The 17,822-nt window shown below is 34.6% G+C and overlaps 1 protein-coding gene across 2 annotated transcripts; it reads right to left on the bottom strand.

Moving 5' to 3' along the window:
* Positions 1-4,160: 4,160 nt before the first annotated feature.
* LOC135129416 (protein Fe65 homolog) lies at positions 4,161-17,668 on the bottom strand. 2 transcript variants are annotated; one of them, XM_064056567.1, is made up of 14 exons: positions 17,565-17,668; positions 17,432-17,512; positions 8,866-9,054; positions 8,511-8,778; positions 8,082-8,153; positions 7,559-7,761; positions 7,268-7,505; positions 7,017-7,215; positions 6,837-6,964; positions 6,444-6,691; positions 6,187-6,395; positions 5,959-6,135; positions 5,732-5,902; positions 4,161-5,681 (listed from the first exon to the last, which is right to left on the bottom strand). In XM_064056567.1, the coding sequence occupies exons 3-13, from the start codon at positions 9,023-9,025 to the stop codon at positions 5,753-5,755; spliced, it is 2,052 nt and encodes a 683-aa protein (XP_063912637.1). In that variant the 5' UTR covers positions 9,026-9,054; positions 17,432-17,512; positions 17,565-17,668; the 3' UTR covers positions 4,161-5,681; positions 5,732-5,752. The 2 variants fall into 2 exon arrangements, with proteins under 2 accessions (XP_063912637.1, XP_063912641.1); XM_064056571.1 differs by having other exon boundaries at positions 6,187-6,389.
* Positions 17,669-17,822: the final 154 nt, after the last annotated feature.

The raw sequence follows: 17,822 nt of genomic DNA, 5'->3' as shown, positions 1-17,822 counted from the left end.
ATAACGCAAATTGCATCGAAGTAAGTGTTTAAAAGAATTTATTTTTTTTAATAGTGATATACCATTTTTTAAAAATGTTTTAATTTTTTTTTTTTAATAAGAAAATAGTGGCCAGTAAATATTCGAAAATAATGGAAACTAAAAAACTAAAAAATCTTGCAACCAGAAGCTGGATATGGATCTCGTATGAGAAGAATGTTTAAAAAATAGGAGAAAAACCAGAAGATTATACGAAGGGCATTTTCTAGAAAAACAAATTTCAAGTTACATGCATGTATCTCCTACGATTAGCAACCTATTTATTAAAAAAAAATCAGGATCTTTAAAAAACTGACCGATATGTTTAAAGAGGCGGCCACATATAATAAACCTGTTGGTGTTTTAAAAAGCATTAATAAAAAAAATTATTATTTATGGAAATTTGTCACCTGAGTTTGAAAAGCAAAATACATATCAAAAATGATATCATACGCGGGAAAACTAGCACAATATCAACGGTACAGTCATTTCGTGGACGTTTTATATCAGTCAATCGTTCCAAATTGAGAACTTCTATTTTTTTAAATATTTTAGATATTAGTGGAACAGGTAAACAGAGATGGCGTCAAACAAGTTACCACATATTATCAACTACTGCACCAGTGAAAAGTAACCAGTATTTAACTCACATCTACGACTCTGTTCTATTTGAAAAGAAAAAGTTGAGGTCACTGCCGAAAAAATTAGGTTATTTATACAGAGCTCTTCAGATTTTTAAAAAAATTATAAAATATAATTATGCGAATTATTCTTCATTTTTATAAGTAAGTTAAAATAAGTTAAAAAAATATTAAAGGTACATAATTATACAGTGTTAAAGTCAAAATAAAGAAGTATGATATGAGTATGTTTCAAGTGAATTTTTCCACTACAAAATTGCTGGTGATGACGCCATCAACATTTTAACAAGGACACGTATATCATTTGGAATAGGCGCTGGGTAATACTAATAACAAGGGTACTGTATTTTCCAAAATTTTCTGGAAAATGGGGTGAGTCGTCTTTGATCAATAAGATAAATTGCCTAAGCTATTAATTTTTTTAAGTCTCTGTATGAACAATTCTTAAAAATATAAATGCACTGATAGACCACAAGCATAGACTCAGAATATTTTGCATATTTTAGGAAGGACTTTCTGTAAAAGTTTTCTGATTATGCTGATATATAAAAATGATAAAAATTTTGGTGGAGGTGCCGGGATGCAGATCTTTTTTAATAATATACCTATCTGAAAAATCGTAAAAAATACATATTAAAAAAATTATGACAACTGTATACATTAGTCTGTTACGCTAATTTTTAGGACGAAACATGTTTACAACGATGAATGCATATTTTTAACATCCACTACTATTGTTGTGTTTCTTTATTAATTATGTATAAGTTCGTATTCAGCGTTAATAACAGCATGCACGTTGTGCAACGAGCGTAATTATTGGATTTCTCAAGCAATTGTTGCAATTTCAGTGAGTGAGAAGTGAATATTTCATGGAAGTTCCACGCTATACATTTCCTAGAGTAACATTTTGTTAGCTGCATTTCATTCATTTATAAGCGGCGGACATGCATCGTAATGGACAGATTACGTAATAATTATCCTAGGAAAACTAAATTTATTATATGATAACCATCATTTCTTAATTGAATAATTAATTTTTACATATATATGAAACTAACTACATAGATCGAATAAATTTTTGCAAGCACAAAATTTCCATTGTAAATCATTCATAAAAAAATCGGTTCACACTCCAGGAATATGTTATGTTATTTAATAAAACTTAAAAAATTAATTTAATTTCAATTCAAAAAGCAGTTCTACAAAGACGCGTTATATTATTACAAAGTTTCTCGATTAGTCTGATCATGTTGATTAAGACAGCTTAACTCCAAATAGTATAGGTCATTTCTCTGGCGATGAGTAAATCAATGATCAGTAATCCCAAGAAGCTTATGGCGACGGGGTGAGGTTAGAAAATATTAACGGACAAATCAATATGCCATAGTGCTAGAATCCCAAGCGTCTTTCCACTTAGTCGTCAGTCTCGCCATTGCATATCACAAACATTGCTTTATCATTATTTTAATACATAGGCATACATATTTTTCTTAAATAGATATATCGTTATGTAACATTATAGCTTAAACAATGTAATTAGCTACTTTATATACGGAGAATGTTTAGCTCAGCTAAACATTCTCTTCACTTTCATTCACTTGCACCTATAAAGATATTTTAAATTAGTAGTTACGGAAATATTTTGGGGAAATTAGTTAAAAATATTTGAAATTTGCAGAAGTATTGGATATTTAACTTAGCATTATACGTTTCAAGTTTTATTTCCAATAATTTATTAATAGTTTTTGCCTGAACGAATAGCGCGTCAGTGCGTTACTCTATCGGTAGATCTTTTCGACTCAGAATAGTGATTAATGTATTGATGCTTTTCCTGTTGGGAAAAGCCAAAAGCCTTTGTCGCCAAGGGAATTTAACAGGTTGAATGACTGTCAACGTCGGTATAAAATTTATAATTAAAATAGCAAAGTACAAAAATAAATGTGCATGTCTTTAGCGATCACTTTGTGAATTATTCTGTAAAATAAAATATAGCTATAACTCGATAAGCTTAAGAGACAATTTGTCGATGCAAATTATTTTTCGTATGCAAATTTCCAGTTCAGCACATTCGTTGGCCGTAAGCGAGCTGGCACTTGTAACTTTTTAAACGACTTAATATGTTTTCGCTGAGAAAAGGGAAATATTAACTAGTGTTTCGGAAAGTTTATAATATAATTGCAGGAAAAGAAACAAGAAACAATGTATAAAGGCGAGAAGTTGAAAAGATTGTACGAAGGTAAATGAAACCAAGCGAGCGAAAATGCTGGTGTGCTTAATAGGATTTTTAAAAGAAAATTGTGAATCGCTCGCGGCATTATTCAGTCGATTTTTTTCCTTCTCAAAGAGTGGTATTCCATTAGCTCAATCAATACGCCTTTGAATAAATGCCATGTTATAAAATTCTCCCGAGATATATATCTTTTCTTTCGATTGCTAAATATGATATATAGGAGGCGAAACGTAAGTAAGTTACCTTTCGGGCTAAAACGGCAGTTTATTTTTATCGTATAGTACCCCTGGGTATTTTCCGACGGAAAGGACAAGTGTCGCAGCTACGCATACGGAATTTTTCTTAGATTGGTTTATTAGATTTAAGAGACAGTGGAATTTAATCTTCTGATTCAGTTGCGCTGAATGAATTTCGCCAGTTCAAACATTTAAATCCGACGTAAGTTTAAGTTCATGCGGGCGAAAAAATTAAACGACTTTAAAATGAAATGAGGCTCGATAATAAATATCAATTACCGAGTTAGGATGGCGCACTTGGCGTGCCATCAATCTTTCTGTCATCTAGCCAAGTATAACGTACCTGAAAATATCGAAAGGTGATCCCCCGGCCATTTTTCCTAATTAAAAACTAATAGAGGGCGTTTCGAAATTATCGACGGACCGCCCTGCGCTCTTAAGGATGAGTAATAGATATGCAAAATTGCGTGGTCGTCCCCAACTGAAGAAAATTATTTGAATAACAAAGTGCGACCCACATTTGAATTCATTAGATATTTAAATTGGTGTGTATTCGATAACACCAGTAATGGTGTATTATTATGTATAAGTGGTGGCCCAAGCGATATGAAATCGTTACATTGGGGCAAAGGCGGAATTCTGCAAGTCAAATTCTCATTAGTGTGATTTAAAGAAATACGACATTTCCATTATTCGTGATGAATAAAAACTGGTCTACGAACAGGCCAGTAATGTAAATCAGAGAGGGAACAAGAGATAAAAAATTAAAAAATATCTATTTAACAAGCAAACTTTCTTTGATCAAATATATGCAAATTAGTGCGCCTCGTGTTTTGATCTCGCCCGAGCACAAAGTTCCGCGCTATTTGCAAACCAGTCACATTTTGCTCCCCTACTATGTGAAATGTTTAGCAAATTCACCTTTAATTACGAACCAGCTCCGACCACGTAAAATACTTATCTTCCTTCAAAGAAGATAACTCTATTACTCTCAGTGTAAGGGAAGGGGGATGTCGGGGAAAAATATCTACACTGTTAAATAAGAGTATGCAATTTATTGGACAATTGTTGTTAATAAGGAAATTTTACATTAACTGTCTTGAAACTACTAGTCTGGCGTATTTACATTACAAGCGATTAACAGAACGGTGAGTGAAATCAATGTTTTAATGCAGACTACTCAACAGTGATGGAAAACTACGCGTTCATTGCATACATTCATTTTTTATAAAAATATTGTAGTAAACAAATATCTATATGAGATAAAACATGTCACTTTGCGTAAAGGCATACAATTTAATCCTGAAACGTAATGAACGATAAAGAAGAGAAAACATAGGCAGAGTGCAAAAACTGAACGCAGCGCCATCACAATAAATATACAGGCGGCTGCCGGCAAGATTTGCACGTCTCCACTCGAAATCTATACAACAAAGCTGGAAATAAACGTAATATAAAAAGTACGTCACCTAAGAACATGAAAGGCATATTAGTATTTACATTAACATTGCAATAGTTGTTCTTATGTTAATGAATTGAAATGAGTACCGCATCGGTTATATTGACGTTGAAAGAAAGATGTTGTAAAGACAATCTTCTCGCCTCTTTTGATTTTAACAACTTTGTATAATTTTTATTGTGTATATTGTATATTGTCTTTAAGTGGGTGTTGTGTTTGGTAAATGAGCTGCATTGAGGAATCTATTCGAGAGAAATGTGTATTGTCCCCAAGCTTGTCACGCGTCGATCACCCCGATCCACCATGTGATAGAATAGTGATTTCGTACAAAATTGAATAAATTCATGGGTTTGCACAAAGCAAAACTGCCAATAATATTTTCAAGGCTTGATTAAGCAAGCATACAGTAGATAGTTTCAGATTCAATCAACAGTATAAAGTGACCAACTCTTTGATCAAAGACACCAAGACACTTTAGTTTGACTACATGAGTATTTATTTACACGAAATCGTAACAAACTTTGCACTTATTCGTCACTGAAGCATCTCAAAAACAAGCAGTTGATAAATTAACACAGTTGATCACCTTACAACAGCTAAAACATATATAGGCAGAGTAACTAACATACTAAATATGAGAGACCACCTCTTTTTCTTTTACTGTTGCAAACTATCTAATTTTGAGGCTCACAAGTATTTTAATCTTGATAGATGAAGTCGAGTGCCTGTGTTTGCCTAATTATCTATCATATTTAGAAGCATCTTGTTAGTTTCATAGTGCATTGTGCTCGCCTGTTACAGCAATTTATTATTGACAAACATACGTGTTTTAACTACTTCACGAGTCTGTTAGTCATTAGTCTTGTTAAATCATAACACAAATTTTGTACAATTTGCTTTTATTGTTTAACCAGCAATTTTCCATTTTAATGAGTCGAATCCCAACTAGTCAGTTGAATGTGCTTCATATCCAACATAGGAGACAAAAGAGAACGAAGATCCGCTGAAGAATTTGAAGTAATATATTTCTGTGTTAGAGGAGACTGCAGATGTCTGTGTTTGATTACTTCACGCTCCACAGGCAAGAGACACAATTCCTTAAAAAACAACCTTTACTTCAAGACCACCTTACAACCTACAACAATACCTGCAGAGATTTAACCGTATCTCAAGAGTCACTACTTCTACTTTTCCTTCCTGTGAGAGATCCTACGATAGACTTCAAAGCTGCGCCGATGCTTTTACCGGGGGTATGTAAATTCGAATTATTCCTTTCAAGACCTTGAGGATGAGCATCTAAACACTTTTGATATCTCAGCTGCAAAGATCGCCAAATCTTAGTCTCTGCGTGTCGATAAAATAACGACGACCTACCTTACAAGCAGCCTCGATAGTTTTACAAAGGGCTCCAGAAGAAGGTTCACAATAAAACACGTGTGCAACGAAAGTGTCCTGTGCTGTATGCATTACAAAAGCACAATGTTTAATGACTTTTCCTATACCTAAGAACGACAAATACCGTACGCGACATTCGGCTATCAGCCGATCATCCTGTAAAAATAACATATAGAATCGACATAGCCGAGAGGTGAACAACCTTACGCTTGGATTTTGGATCGAAATCATAGACGGAGCTACGGCTACATTAACACATTGCCATTGGTCTAATGGAATAGTTGCTACAAGCCTATCTATAGCCTCATTGAGAACGTCCATGCCTGTAGCTTGCGATACTTGCGTGGTGCCCAAATATTGAGCTCTAAGTACTTTTTTTGGTTCTTCCATCGGCGTTGGAAAGGACTGGGCTAAATCTTAATATTAATGTCGAATTTACAAAAGAAGAAAATTTTGCAACTTACTAACTAAAGACTGGCCGTTTCTGGTTAACCGTCGGTGCTCGGTTGGCAAATTTGTTGGCCTTGTGGCCAACGTCCGACCATTAATGTCGATAGGTTTGGCTAGATTCTGTTGCAAGCTTCTCTCTATCATTATCTTTTTACAAATGTCCCTCAACGTATTGGCAATGGTGCGAGCCGGCATATCGCAACGGAAAACATGACACATATGTTTCCTAGTACTCCTGTCTCTGGCGACATACGCAAAATCTCTGCAAAGTAAAATTACGAAAAAATAAGTCCTGTACGAGCAATTCGTGCACTTAAGTAAAAAATACCTTTCTCTAATCATCCGTTAGCGTTGACAGAAAAGTAAATAATTAGTTAACTACAAAATGAGATATATTTATAAATTACCTTCCGTTGTCGCGGCCCACTCCCCAAACCCTAATGGTATGTATAGGCTGAGTATTCAAAACAGTCAAATTTTCCGGATCAATAAGTTTTAAAGCTCCTTCGTCCAAATCCATGAACAAATCCTTCCCCTAAAAATTGATCACACACTAACTTAAACTTACGTCATATTCCTCAACTAACATCACCCCATCTACCGACAACATCCAAAAGATCGTTTTTCCCCACCGACAAATCAACAATACATTTATTTACAGCTTTACTACTTCTTTCTGGAGTTAAGTCTTCCTCGGCGATTTCCACCCACCCCAACGACCTAACCGCAAACCTGATCGGTCTCTCTCTAGCTTCCTGCTCCGGTTTCGACGGATAACTTCGCCTCCTACAAGAAACAGTTCATCCAAATTCCGTCGAACCTCTACACACGAACGTACTTAAAAGTCACGTCATTTTTCCTCTTGCGATCTTCTGCTTCCAAGTCCAAAGCCGAGCTAGTACTGCTCCTGGTAACCGAAGCGATACTGTTTTCGAAAGTCAACATAAGCATATCATTCTCTTTGTTGATGTTGTGTTTGCTGTCGTTCTTGTCTGATTTTTCGGATTCCGGCAAAACGGGAACTTCCCTCTGAATTGTTCCGCTCTTTATGTGCCAGTAATAAGGACCGTCGTTATCTGTATTAAAGTGGCGTTGATTGGCGCAAACACGCAATGTTTCTGTGTCTTACCTTCGTGTTTTTCCCAGCCGGGCGGTAAATCTGTATCATCGGCGCTCTCTTTGTCTGGCGAGTATATTTCAATTTCTTCTGAACATTTTTGATTCTTTTTCTTCACGGGGATGGCGTACAAATCATTGTTAAGTTGACCGGCTATGTGCGGCACGACTTTCTCCTGCTGATTGTCCTTGTTTTTCGCCGCCTTTTCGCTAATACTAAAATATATACGAATTTTAGTGCCGTCTCGAGCGAACGACACAATAAAGAAGCACTCTTCGAAAAGTCTTTTCGTTTGACATATGGGATGTGTTTTAGACTGAACAAAAGAGAGGACTGGGTTGAATTAGGTGTAGTCTTAATCAAGTTTTCGTTATTGTCTGACGTAAATGGTTAACAAAGCGTAAAAATAAACTGTAAATATGTAAACTAATGAAACTGTTTGATATGATGTGCTTAATGAATTTTGGCGAGTTTTTTTAATGCCAGTACGAGATGATGAAGCACAAAAATAAAGCTAAAGATGACTTAAACCTACTTATCTCGCGTGGTTCTAGACATTTCGCTGTTATCCATGAGGAACATTGCATTTCCATTTCGTTCATTACTCCTACAACAAACAAACTTGTCAATGATCTGGCGATTTCCTACAAAAATTTCTAGTTGTTCTACTTCTCGCTACAAACTGTAACAACAAAAACATATTTCTAATAAGTCGATTACAGATAAATATTTTTGTTGAACAAATGCACACCATATTAAAACACTTCATCGCCTTTTTTGCACCACCATCGAGTTCAATCTTCCTTGACATACACCCTGCGCACACATTGAACTCGATAGTAGTTTGATTAATGAAGTAAACACATCAACCCAAGTTCGAAAAAATTTTGATCCATCCCATCAATCAATGGCAAAAAGCGCGCTCTCTTGCAAAATAAAACTCCCGATGCTCCCAGCGTCATACCTTTTATTGTCATTGATGTTCGACGAACTTATGTGTGTTAATGGACCGCTTGTAATATCCACACCCATGGTTCCGATATCAAGAGAGGCGTAGGCTTTCCGACCGGAGCTTCCCAGCAAAGGGTCCTTAATACTGCGCCCGATATTGCAAATATCATCTAATTCCTGATAAATATCTTCGTAGATATTCGTATTAGAGTTTATAGCATCGTCGATGCGAGTGGGATCCAAGTGATAGTTTGGATTCTCGTAACTAAGAAGACCGTTTTCTGGAAAGCAGAAAGTTGGCGAAAATTTAACAAGGTTAGCATCATCGAGACGAGTGTCGACCTTCGGTAACGGTGTGGTTAACTCACCGAGAAATATATCCTCTTCTTCGTGCGCCGCATGAGCTGTGAGAGCTGCCATGCTCTGGACTAGAGTAAGCAATGACGAATACGGGCTACGGGAATCCGAAAGGCTCGCAAAATTTACGTATAAACCAAGAGGCGCTTTGTGGAACTCGCCACACAACATCCCCGAGCAGAACTACCATTCCTTTCTACCTAAAACAAAGCCGAAACCGTCGCGTTCAGATTTTTATCGTTACGTTGTTTTGATGGAGAGGAAAAAATAAAAGCTAGAAGGCTCGAAAATAACTATGAGCCGGTAGCACGACAATGGAGGTATAAAAGATAAAGTAAACATGACAGAGGATAACGCACGGAGTTTCAAGGTTGGCCTCATTGAAGTTTAATCAGAACCCTCAGGTAATCAAGAAGATTCATGAATTTCCTTAACATAAATAATAAGTTGGGACGAAAGGTCAAGGTGGATTGTTTTTTTGTTCAATTTTTAGTGACATTTTATGGAAGGTTTGAATTTACGGAGTATAATTAGTGAGTGGCCTTTATAAGGTACACTATGTTCACTTGTGAACTTTACAGCTCTAACTTCCTACACGATGACGATGTTGTCGGAATTAAAACTGATTTCGTAAATCAATATAGAGTCTAGTCAACTAGTCGCATCCTTGTTCTAGTGAGCAGCAAAAAACCCCAAGAATATTGAATTTCGTCCATCAACAAGTCAGAAGGAAAAAAGAGTCTGTAAATCCACAGGTCGTCTGGAAAAAAACTTATTATAGGTTATGGAGAGTTGCAGCTACAAATCCTGGAGGAATAGCGAGATGCAACGCATAGGAAAAATCAGTTCGTCTCTGTCCGACCTCTCTCGCACTCTATTTCCCATCAGCATTCACTCTCTGTGTGAGTAAGAATTCGAGTGTTCTTCATAATCCTCAAGTCTTCTTCCCTTCCTTACTCTGAATAATAAAAGGGCCAGTTCTTGGAAAATTTTTTCCACCTACTCGACGGCGATATTTCATTCAGAAGCACGGCACACAGCGACCCAAAGTAGAAATCGTGCGATTAATCGAAACACGCAGACAAATTTAGACGAAGGAGATCGATCAACGTCAGACAGGAAAAAACAAAAGTCTCGAAAGAGAAACAACGAATTGTTTTAACAATGAAACCAGATAAGTATCGGACAAAACCTTAATTAGGAATTTTTTAAAGCAATTATCCACAGTCTAACGAATCGCTTTCGTAATGAAAGCTATTCTGAACGAGTGTGAACGGTACTGGACTAATTGATATCGGGCCGCTATTTTCCCAAGACCTCTGCTATAGGGCCATATGTAGGACAACGGGGGTTGGAAAAAAGCACTCTTACCACATCCGCACCCTTGCACACAACTCCGCCGTGACAACCCTTGCTGCTGGCGTTAATTTTCACATAAATTTTAATTATGTTCAATACATGGACACAAACACATAGGAACTTGCGCGTGTCGCGACCACCTTACAGACTTAACGGGCGGAGTGAGGAAGTGGCGCTGTCGGTACGGAATATACTTGGTTTACCCCGCGCATCCCTTAGACTGTGCTATTGATTTTTCGATTGCCACCGGCCTCGAAGCTCGCCGAAATGGTACATAAAAATCTAGTACATTAACAATTGCTTTGTAATACACACAATAAGCCGGCTGCCACCTACTCCGCATTCCCGAAAAATCGTCACATTCAGATACATGCCCACCGACGCCGATACACCCCCGGGAAACCCCGCATTGATTCGTAACATTACGTGACTAATAATACCTACCCCAATGACAAGCCTCAAGGTCAGGACAAAAGGCGCCTCGGTAAACCTAATCACATAAAAAATACCTAGTTTTACCAATGCACACCTGATTACAATTTCGGGTGATAAAACTGTACCGCCGAACCCAATAACGGAGTGTAATGGTCTATTAGACGGTTACCTTAGCGAGGTTTCCGACGTAATAACGTTTTATTTCACACAAAAGCGACACCACATACTACTTAAAATAACCACTGTCGTTTCATTGCAATTCGCGAAGAGTTGCACTCTTATTAAACTCGCTAAAACAAAATAACAAGTCCATTGTGCAATAATTTGATGCGTCGAGACGTTTAAAATGCAAGGTGGATTCTCAGCATAAGGAACACGCCGTCTGGCCCCAATAACTACTGGACGCTGCACACAATGGCCATTTTTATAGAGATGCAACCGAGTGCGATTCATTTTATACCCACCACCACAATACTAAATTCCTGATCTCTGCAGGGTTACAATACAATGTATTTTCTTTGCACAAAACATATAAACATCAGCACATTTTAAACTCCCGTTCTAGAAAAGATCGATCCAGGTCCACAAAATTCAAACGGGTATAACGAGACTCTTAACACATGTAACGATTATTGGATAAATTTATGAATAACTAAATTAAGCATAAATGGAAAGTATGAAGAATGAAAGTTGGTAACAAATGCAGAATGTACACAAGGTGTTACCTAACACGTCACTCCTAATTTTAACTTCATGACACCACTTCTTCAAATTTTACAACTGATTATGCGAAATAACTCTTCAGTGCATGCTGTACAGAATATGGTCGTCTCATTAATGATTTTCACATGACAAAAGATTCAAAACGACAGTCATTAATCATTATTATACACATCAATCACTTTTCAATATTATTAATATCCCCCTTATTATGCAGAAAAAAAACACAAAATTTAGTTTTCAGCTTACCGAAGTTATTTAAATGTACAATAGCTGGCTGCAATAGCAATAATACCACTGAAATTCTGATTTTCTGTAAACTTTACCTTGTTGAATTTCAAGGTTTATATAAAAAAATTGATTTAGTGTGATACCGTGACGTACAGCACTTTAAAAATAGTCATCTGATGTTGTAAACTAAGAACAGTTAGTAACGCACAAACCCACAAGAACAAATACCTTAAAGAAATGTAGAAAACTTCCCTCGTCTCAGACACAACAAGTACTGAATGCAAGTCCCGGCGAAATAAATATTTACCGAACAATTTTTTCAGATGAGCATGTGCGAATTACGTAACAAAATTCAAAATGATATCATCAATTTTTTAAGGGGATGAGCAGGCAAAATTTGCTTTTTTCCATCTTTAAAAGTCCATCTTGCGCATTTCGGAGGTTAACTAACAAATTTTCCAAGAAACAGGTAACAACAGACAGACGAACTGATTTTTGTAGAAGATTAAAAAACATGAAATTAAGGAACTCGTCAAAATTACTCTATCACAACCCTTCCCCAACTTACCTTATGCTAAAAATACAAAAACAAATGGGCTAAACTAACTTAGACAAAACGTTCCTAGCACCTAAAACATCTTCAAACAAATCCAGTTTCTTAGATACATTATTATAGAAGCTGATTTTGCATATTTTTAATAGGAACGATAAAAATATAAGTGGAATAATACACCACAAGAATATACTACACATTTCCAATCATAGTTACTTAGCAAACTTTCAAGATAACGTCATCAAATTTTGGTTAGCAATCTACTGCTCCAATAATAATTTCAAAGCATGTACAAAATTTCGAACCACTGGTTTAATAATTTGTAGAACAAATTTTAAAATTGTGTTCTAAATTTGCACATACAAAGTTAAAAAGAGTACTTACGAGTAAAATAAGACAGAAGCATTTTCAAAGATACATATATGTATTTTATTAATTTTGATTTGTAGAATAGAACACTTGTTTCCAACATTTTAAGGAATGGACCGTTTTTAGAAAAATATTTAAAATTATTTCAGAGAATCAATGTGATTATACAATCTGAATTTTGTCCCAAACATCTAAGGTAAAAACCCAACACGGATTCATAAATCACAAGTATAGGAGTATGTTATTTTATAAAATTTACATTTATTTAAGAAAATTGTAAGATAACGTCATCAATTTTCGAGAGGTGAGAGCATAAAGAGAACTCAATCCAATGATTTTCTTTTCTTTTTTTTATAATCTAGATGTCTACGGTAAAAACTGAATGTGGATTAATAAACCACAAGTATTATGGTATGTTGCTTAATTAAATTTAAATAACTTTTATGCGGCAAAATTTTAAGATGACGTCATAATTTTTCAGGAGAAGGTAAACGGATCAACTCTGATTAACAACTCACTCGTTTTTGCAGTTTCAAAGTTAATTTACAAAATGCTATATAATTTTGATTTTTTTTTCCAAAAATTTGAATGTCTAGAGTAAAAACTCAACACTGATTCATAAACCACAAGTGCAGAAGTATGCTATTTTATAAAATTTAAATTACATTTACGATTATAAATTTTAAAAATCACGTCATCCCATCATTGGTGGGAATGATTGGATAAATTTTGGTTACCGTTTTACCATCTACGCGATATTCATAACATACATCTAAAATTTGGCGACAATCGGTCCAGTAGTTTCGGAGATTATCTAACAAAAATCTGGACGGACGGCAGACAGACAGGCAGAGGGAAACGGGATACATATTGCTTCGTACACTAGGGGTGATGATACGCCCAGAAAACATGTAACGAACTTTTCGTCGGGTGGACTCTATTACAATACTTCCTTAGCTTACCAGGGAAGTAAAAATGTCACAGGATAATACACATCTAAGCAAGAGTAGTGTCTATAACTAAAATCGCCAAAATAAAGAAAGAATATGATCTACCTACCTTATCCACTGAAACTTTTCGTTACCATCGCCTTTTCCCAAATATTTATTTAGTACCACCTCTAGTAGTCTCTCAGACCACTCTTCACGAACTAATGAAACATTATTATTACGATTATAGTTTACTGTTAAATTTTCTAGTAAAATTTTAATTGATTCAAATTTAAATAATTAACCACTAGAAGATTTTTAATAGATAGGTTTGATATATTTAAATATTTTCATAAATTATACAAAAACTTGCCAAGAATATAATCTTTTAAAAAGGCGAAACTGAACTTAAGCTTTCTTCCACATTTTGAAAAATTGACCAAAAATAATGTGAAGGTTTTTGCATCAGAACAACAAAAATAATATGATCCATATAACCACCATTGCAAACACTGTAACATTACGGTAGACACCCCTGAATTTTAACGAAACATTATCATTATACTTTTTTATATATTTCCCGAGCATGCATAAGTTAAGGAAATATTGTAACAGGGTTCATCCGGTGAATGGCTAATTTCATGTTTTCTCGACGTTTCTAGACTACTTACAGATTTGTATAATCATCCCCCCAACAATTGATGACGTCCCCTCATCATTTTCTAATTGATTTTGTACTTTGATTGCATGTATTGGGGTTAATCCTGTTAGAAACAAAGATTATTCTTTTATGAAGTAAATGTTACCTAAATTTTATAAAATAATATACTCTTGTACTCGTGGTTTATAAATCCGCCTTGAATTTTACCACAATGACTTTACAAACAATTTTCTGTGTTTCATGATATGCCTCCTCGGTCTAAAGAACTAGACCAATTATAAATTAAATGTATGTACTTACTATTTAAATTTCATAAATTTCCATGTGAATAAAAGTAAATGGACATGAATAAATTCCCAACAATGTTGTGGTTATTATGATTTAAAAAACTGGTTCGAATATTATCATTTACATTTAAAATCAATTTTTAACTCACCTTTCAACATTAAATAGTTCACTAGATAATCTTAGAACACAGACATAAAACACTAAACCAAAAAGAATCTAAGTAGTCCGCCAACATTCAGGGGTTGGCAGCGGTACAAGAGGCGTTACCTCTGTAACAATTTCGGCGCCGCTGTTGTATGCTACTTAACGTATGGGATTGTGAATTATTTGTTTCTCACTGTGCGCTTTTACGCTGATTAATAAACTACAAAAAAGGTATCCCTGCGAGAATTTCGGATGGGAATATTCCTGTATCATTTTGTTAAATAAGCAAAAAACTACTTCAAGCTTTCGAAAGGAGAGGTATATTTATTAATCTTTGCCTTTTGCAACCAACCCCTACTACCTCATTTATTTTAAACTAAATATAGAAAAGTATTTATACAATACAAGGGAAATGTTAAGAGAAAATGAATTACTAAGCAGTAGATTAAAACAAAGACATAAATCACGAAAACTGTAAGTGATAATAAGTTCACTTTTAACAACATTGTTGTAAATCGAGTAATTAAAAAATGCTTTCACTTGAACTGATTAGTCCATGTAGCTGATATCTCTCTCTAAGGAAGTAATTTCGCACATTAACTTTATTATTACTAGCTTCTATTAATTTTCTTTACGATAACCCCTATGCATAAACGAATATGTTACAATATGAAGTGCATACGAAATTTACTTAGCAAAATTTTGACATAACGTCATCATAGTTTTGGTGGGAACTAACACGCAAATTTTGGTTAATAAAGTGTGAAAGATCGAGAAACCATACAATTAGACATTAGTCAATGACGGTATCTCCCTAACTTACCCAAGGGAAGTAGAAAACAACTTCACATTTCATTTAGTAAATCGATACAGAAAATAATATAAAAAATTTAATTTATCGTCACTCTTGGTGTTCCATTTACCCGAAGTATCTTTACTTTATTTTGCGAAAGTTTTCTGGCGCAAGGAGTTTTCAACCTAGAATCTTGACCCCTGATTTGCAAGTCGTTAGGCGATCATTGATCTACAGTGCTGCGCATGAAAATATTTTGACTATTGTAAACTTATTCCCTAATGATTTATCACACAAATAGTGGCTGTAAATCACACTAAAGATTAATGGACTTAGCTATGTCAATACGTTAGAATTGAGAGAACTGTACACTACAAAATGACTTTTATTTATTTTCGAAATATCGCTAAATGTAAACCCTGAATAAACAGAGAACGCTTCGAGGCGTGCTCTGAATGTTCACTAAAATATTACCTGTATTTGTTTTGTCGCAATATGTACACGGCCATTCTTGACTTGGAAAGGCTAATCACAATTCCATAGTCAATCAATATTCGAAATGGTTAAGTTAAGAAATACGACTACATCATTTAAAAAGTTTGTCGAATGGAATACACTAAACGAGTTCAAGTACTAACATTGAATTACTCAAACATGGCGAGTTTTACGTCCTGTGTTGATCCATACTAAAACCAACATGAACCAATCAGTTTCTAGCACCGAGAAATAAATGTGTCGATAATAATATCCAATAAAAAGTTCTTATTGAATGGGTAAACAAAAGAAATGTTTGAACGTCGTTTCAATATTTTGTATCTAAGAGAGTGGAAAGGATCAGCAATATCTTAGAATGTCTTGAAATCTCATGAATTTTTTTTACAAACGGTTACAATCTATTGTGCTTTCAACGTTTGACGGTTTACAGCCAGTTCAATATGGAAATGCAATTTTTCCGCTTCCGTCTGCCTGTCTGTATCATGTCTGTTACAAACACTTTAAAGGAGTAAACTCAAAAACGAACGTAACAATGACTCCGTCATTTTAATTGTACTTTACGATTCAGTGTACGTATAAAAATAAAGTAGACGAATATAGTTTTTATATTCTACTAAAATATGTATTAAAAAGTAAAGCTGTTGTTTACAAAAAAATATCGACGACGTCATTAATATGACAGCACCAATAAATTTTCCAAATCGTTCTGGAAGTATTAGAATTATTTACTTGAACAATAAAAGCTCAAGTCATTTTCAGTTGAACTATAATAAAAGCAATCTAAATTTTGGTAGTTTTCCTACAATCTTCTATGTGCGGGCAATTCCTCGTACGTTGACTGTATAAATCAATAATTTCCAATTAATTAGGAAAAATTGAAATGTAACAAAATTGGAACCTCATATTCACAAATTTTATATTTTTAGAATACTTTAAACCGTTTAACGGACACCAAAAATACCGTAATGCATATAATATTTAAATACCCATTATGGTATGGTTTTGAAAACCTTTCACTTTACAGAGGATCCATATTCATCCATTGTAAAATGGAATGTGCATACAATAGAAAGCATTTAGAAAGATCCATACCTGATTTTTTGAATCTTTAAAGTGTAATGGGTCACTTGAACTTTTTAATGTGGAACCATGACCTCTTATTTGCAGGTCACAGCAAATCATTGATCACTTTAGAGAGGATTCTCTAATCGTTTATGTAAAATACTGAGCTTGCACACAATCATGTGAATTTAGAATAAAAATACCAATGTGACTTTAATGATAATAAAATTCTCATTTTGTAAAGAATTGTAAATTTATGTTCTTTTGTGTTAAAGTTGATACATTCCAATTCACACAACTTCTAACACTAACAATACAGACATTAATAAAAAACTAAAGATTTGGATGCATCTGGAAATTTGTAATTGGATCATACCTAAGAATTCATTTGAACAAGTTAACAATAATTTATTACTAAATTAGTGAGGCCAAATGTTAACGCAATCTATCTTTTTTGATCAAATAAACCGTAAAAGAACTTGAAAATAATTTCTAATAACTTAAAAAAAAGGAAAATGTAAAAAATTTATTGACTTACCTCCCCCTGTATAGAGGCGAGTGGTAGTATATTCGGTAACCTCCCATCAGTTTATTGACTGATTTAGCTTACACTTGAAAACTACAAATTTAACTGAATCAATATATAAAAAAGCCTAAAACACGATACTCACACTAATATCGAATTAGTTATTGGTGTTATTAACCTCTCAGCTGTTGAAAAGACTAAAGTCTGACGTTAAAACAGGGTCTAATGAATAGAAATGATGTTGTTGAAGTGTTGGTAGACATGATGGTATTGTCAACATTGCGCAAGAGCGGGAAGAATGGAGGTCAATCTTTTAAAATGATTCACTCTTCCAGTTAACTTTTTTTATTTTTTAACATATTCCGGATATCCGCGGATTATAACTAATTATATTAACATGGTA

The sequence above is a fragment of the Zophobas morio genome, unplaced genomic scaffold (genome assembly GCF_036711695.1).
Source record: "Zophobas morio isolate AGI-343-1 ecotype UQ-CSIRO unplaced genomic scaffold, CSIRO_AGI_Zmor_V1 ptg000002l, whole genome shotgun sequence".
NCBI lineage: Eukaryota > Metazoa > Arthropoda > Insecta > Coleoptera > Tenebrionidae > Zophobas > Zophobas morio.
Note: the sequence above shows the minus strand (reverse complement) of the source record. Positions and strands in the feature narration are given on the sequence as shown.

Excerpts from the sequence above, each read along its gene's own strand:
- LOC135129416 (XM_064056567.1), bottom strand. The coding sequence starts at position 9,025 with ATGTTGTGTGGCGAGTTCCACAAAGCGCCTCTTGGTTTATACGTAAAT. Across the intron at positions 8,779-8,865 it reads AGAAGAGGATATATTTCTCG|AAAACGGTCTTCTTAGTTAC; the intron begins GTGAGTTAACCA and ends TCTGCTTTCCAG. Across the intron at positions 7,216-7,267 it reads AAAAATGACGTGACTTTTAA|GAGGCGAAGTTATCCGTCGA; the intron begins GTACGTTCGTGT and ends TGTTTCTTGTAG.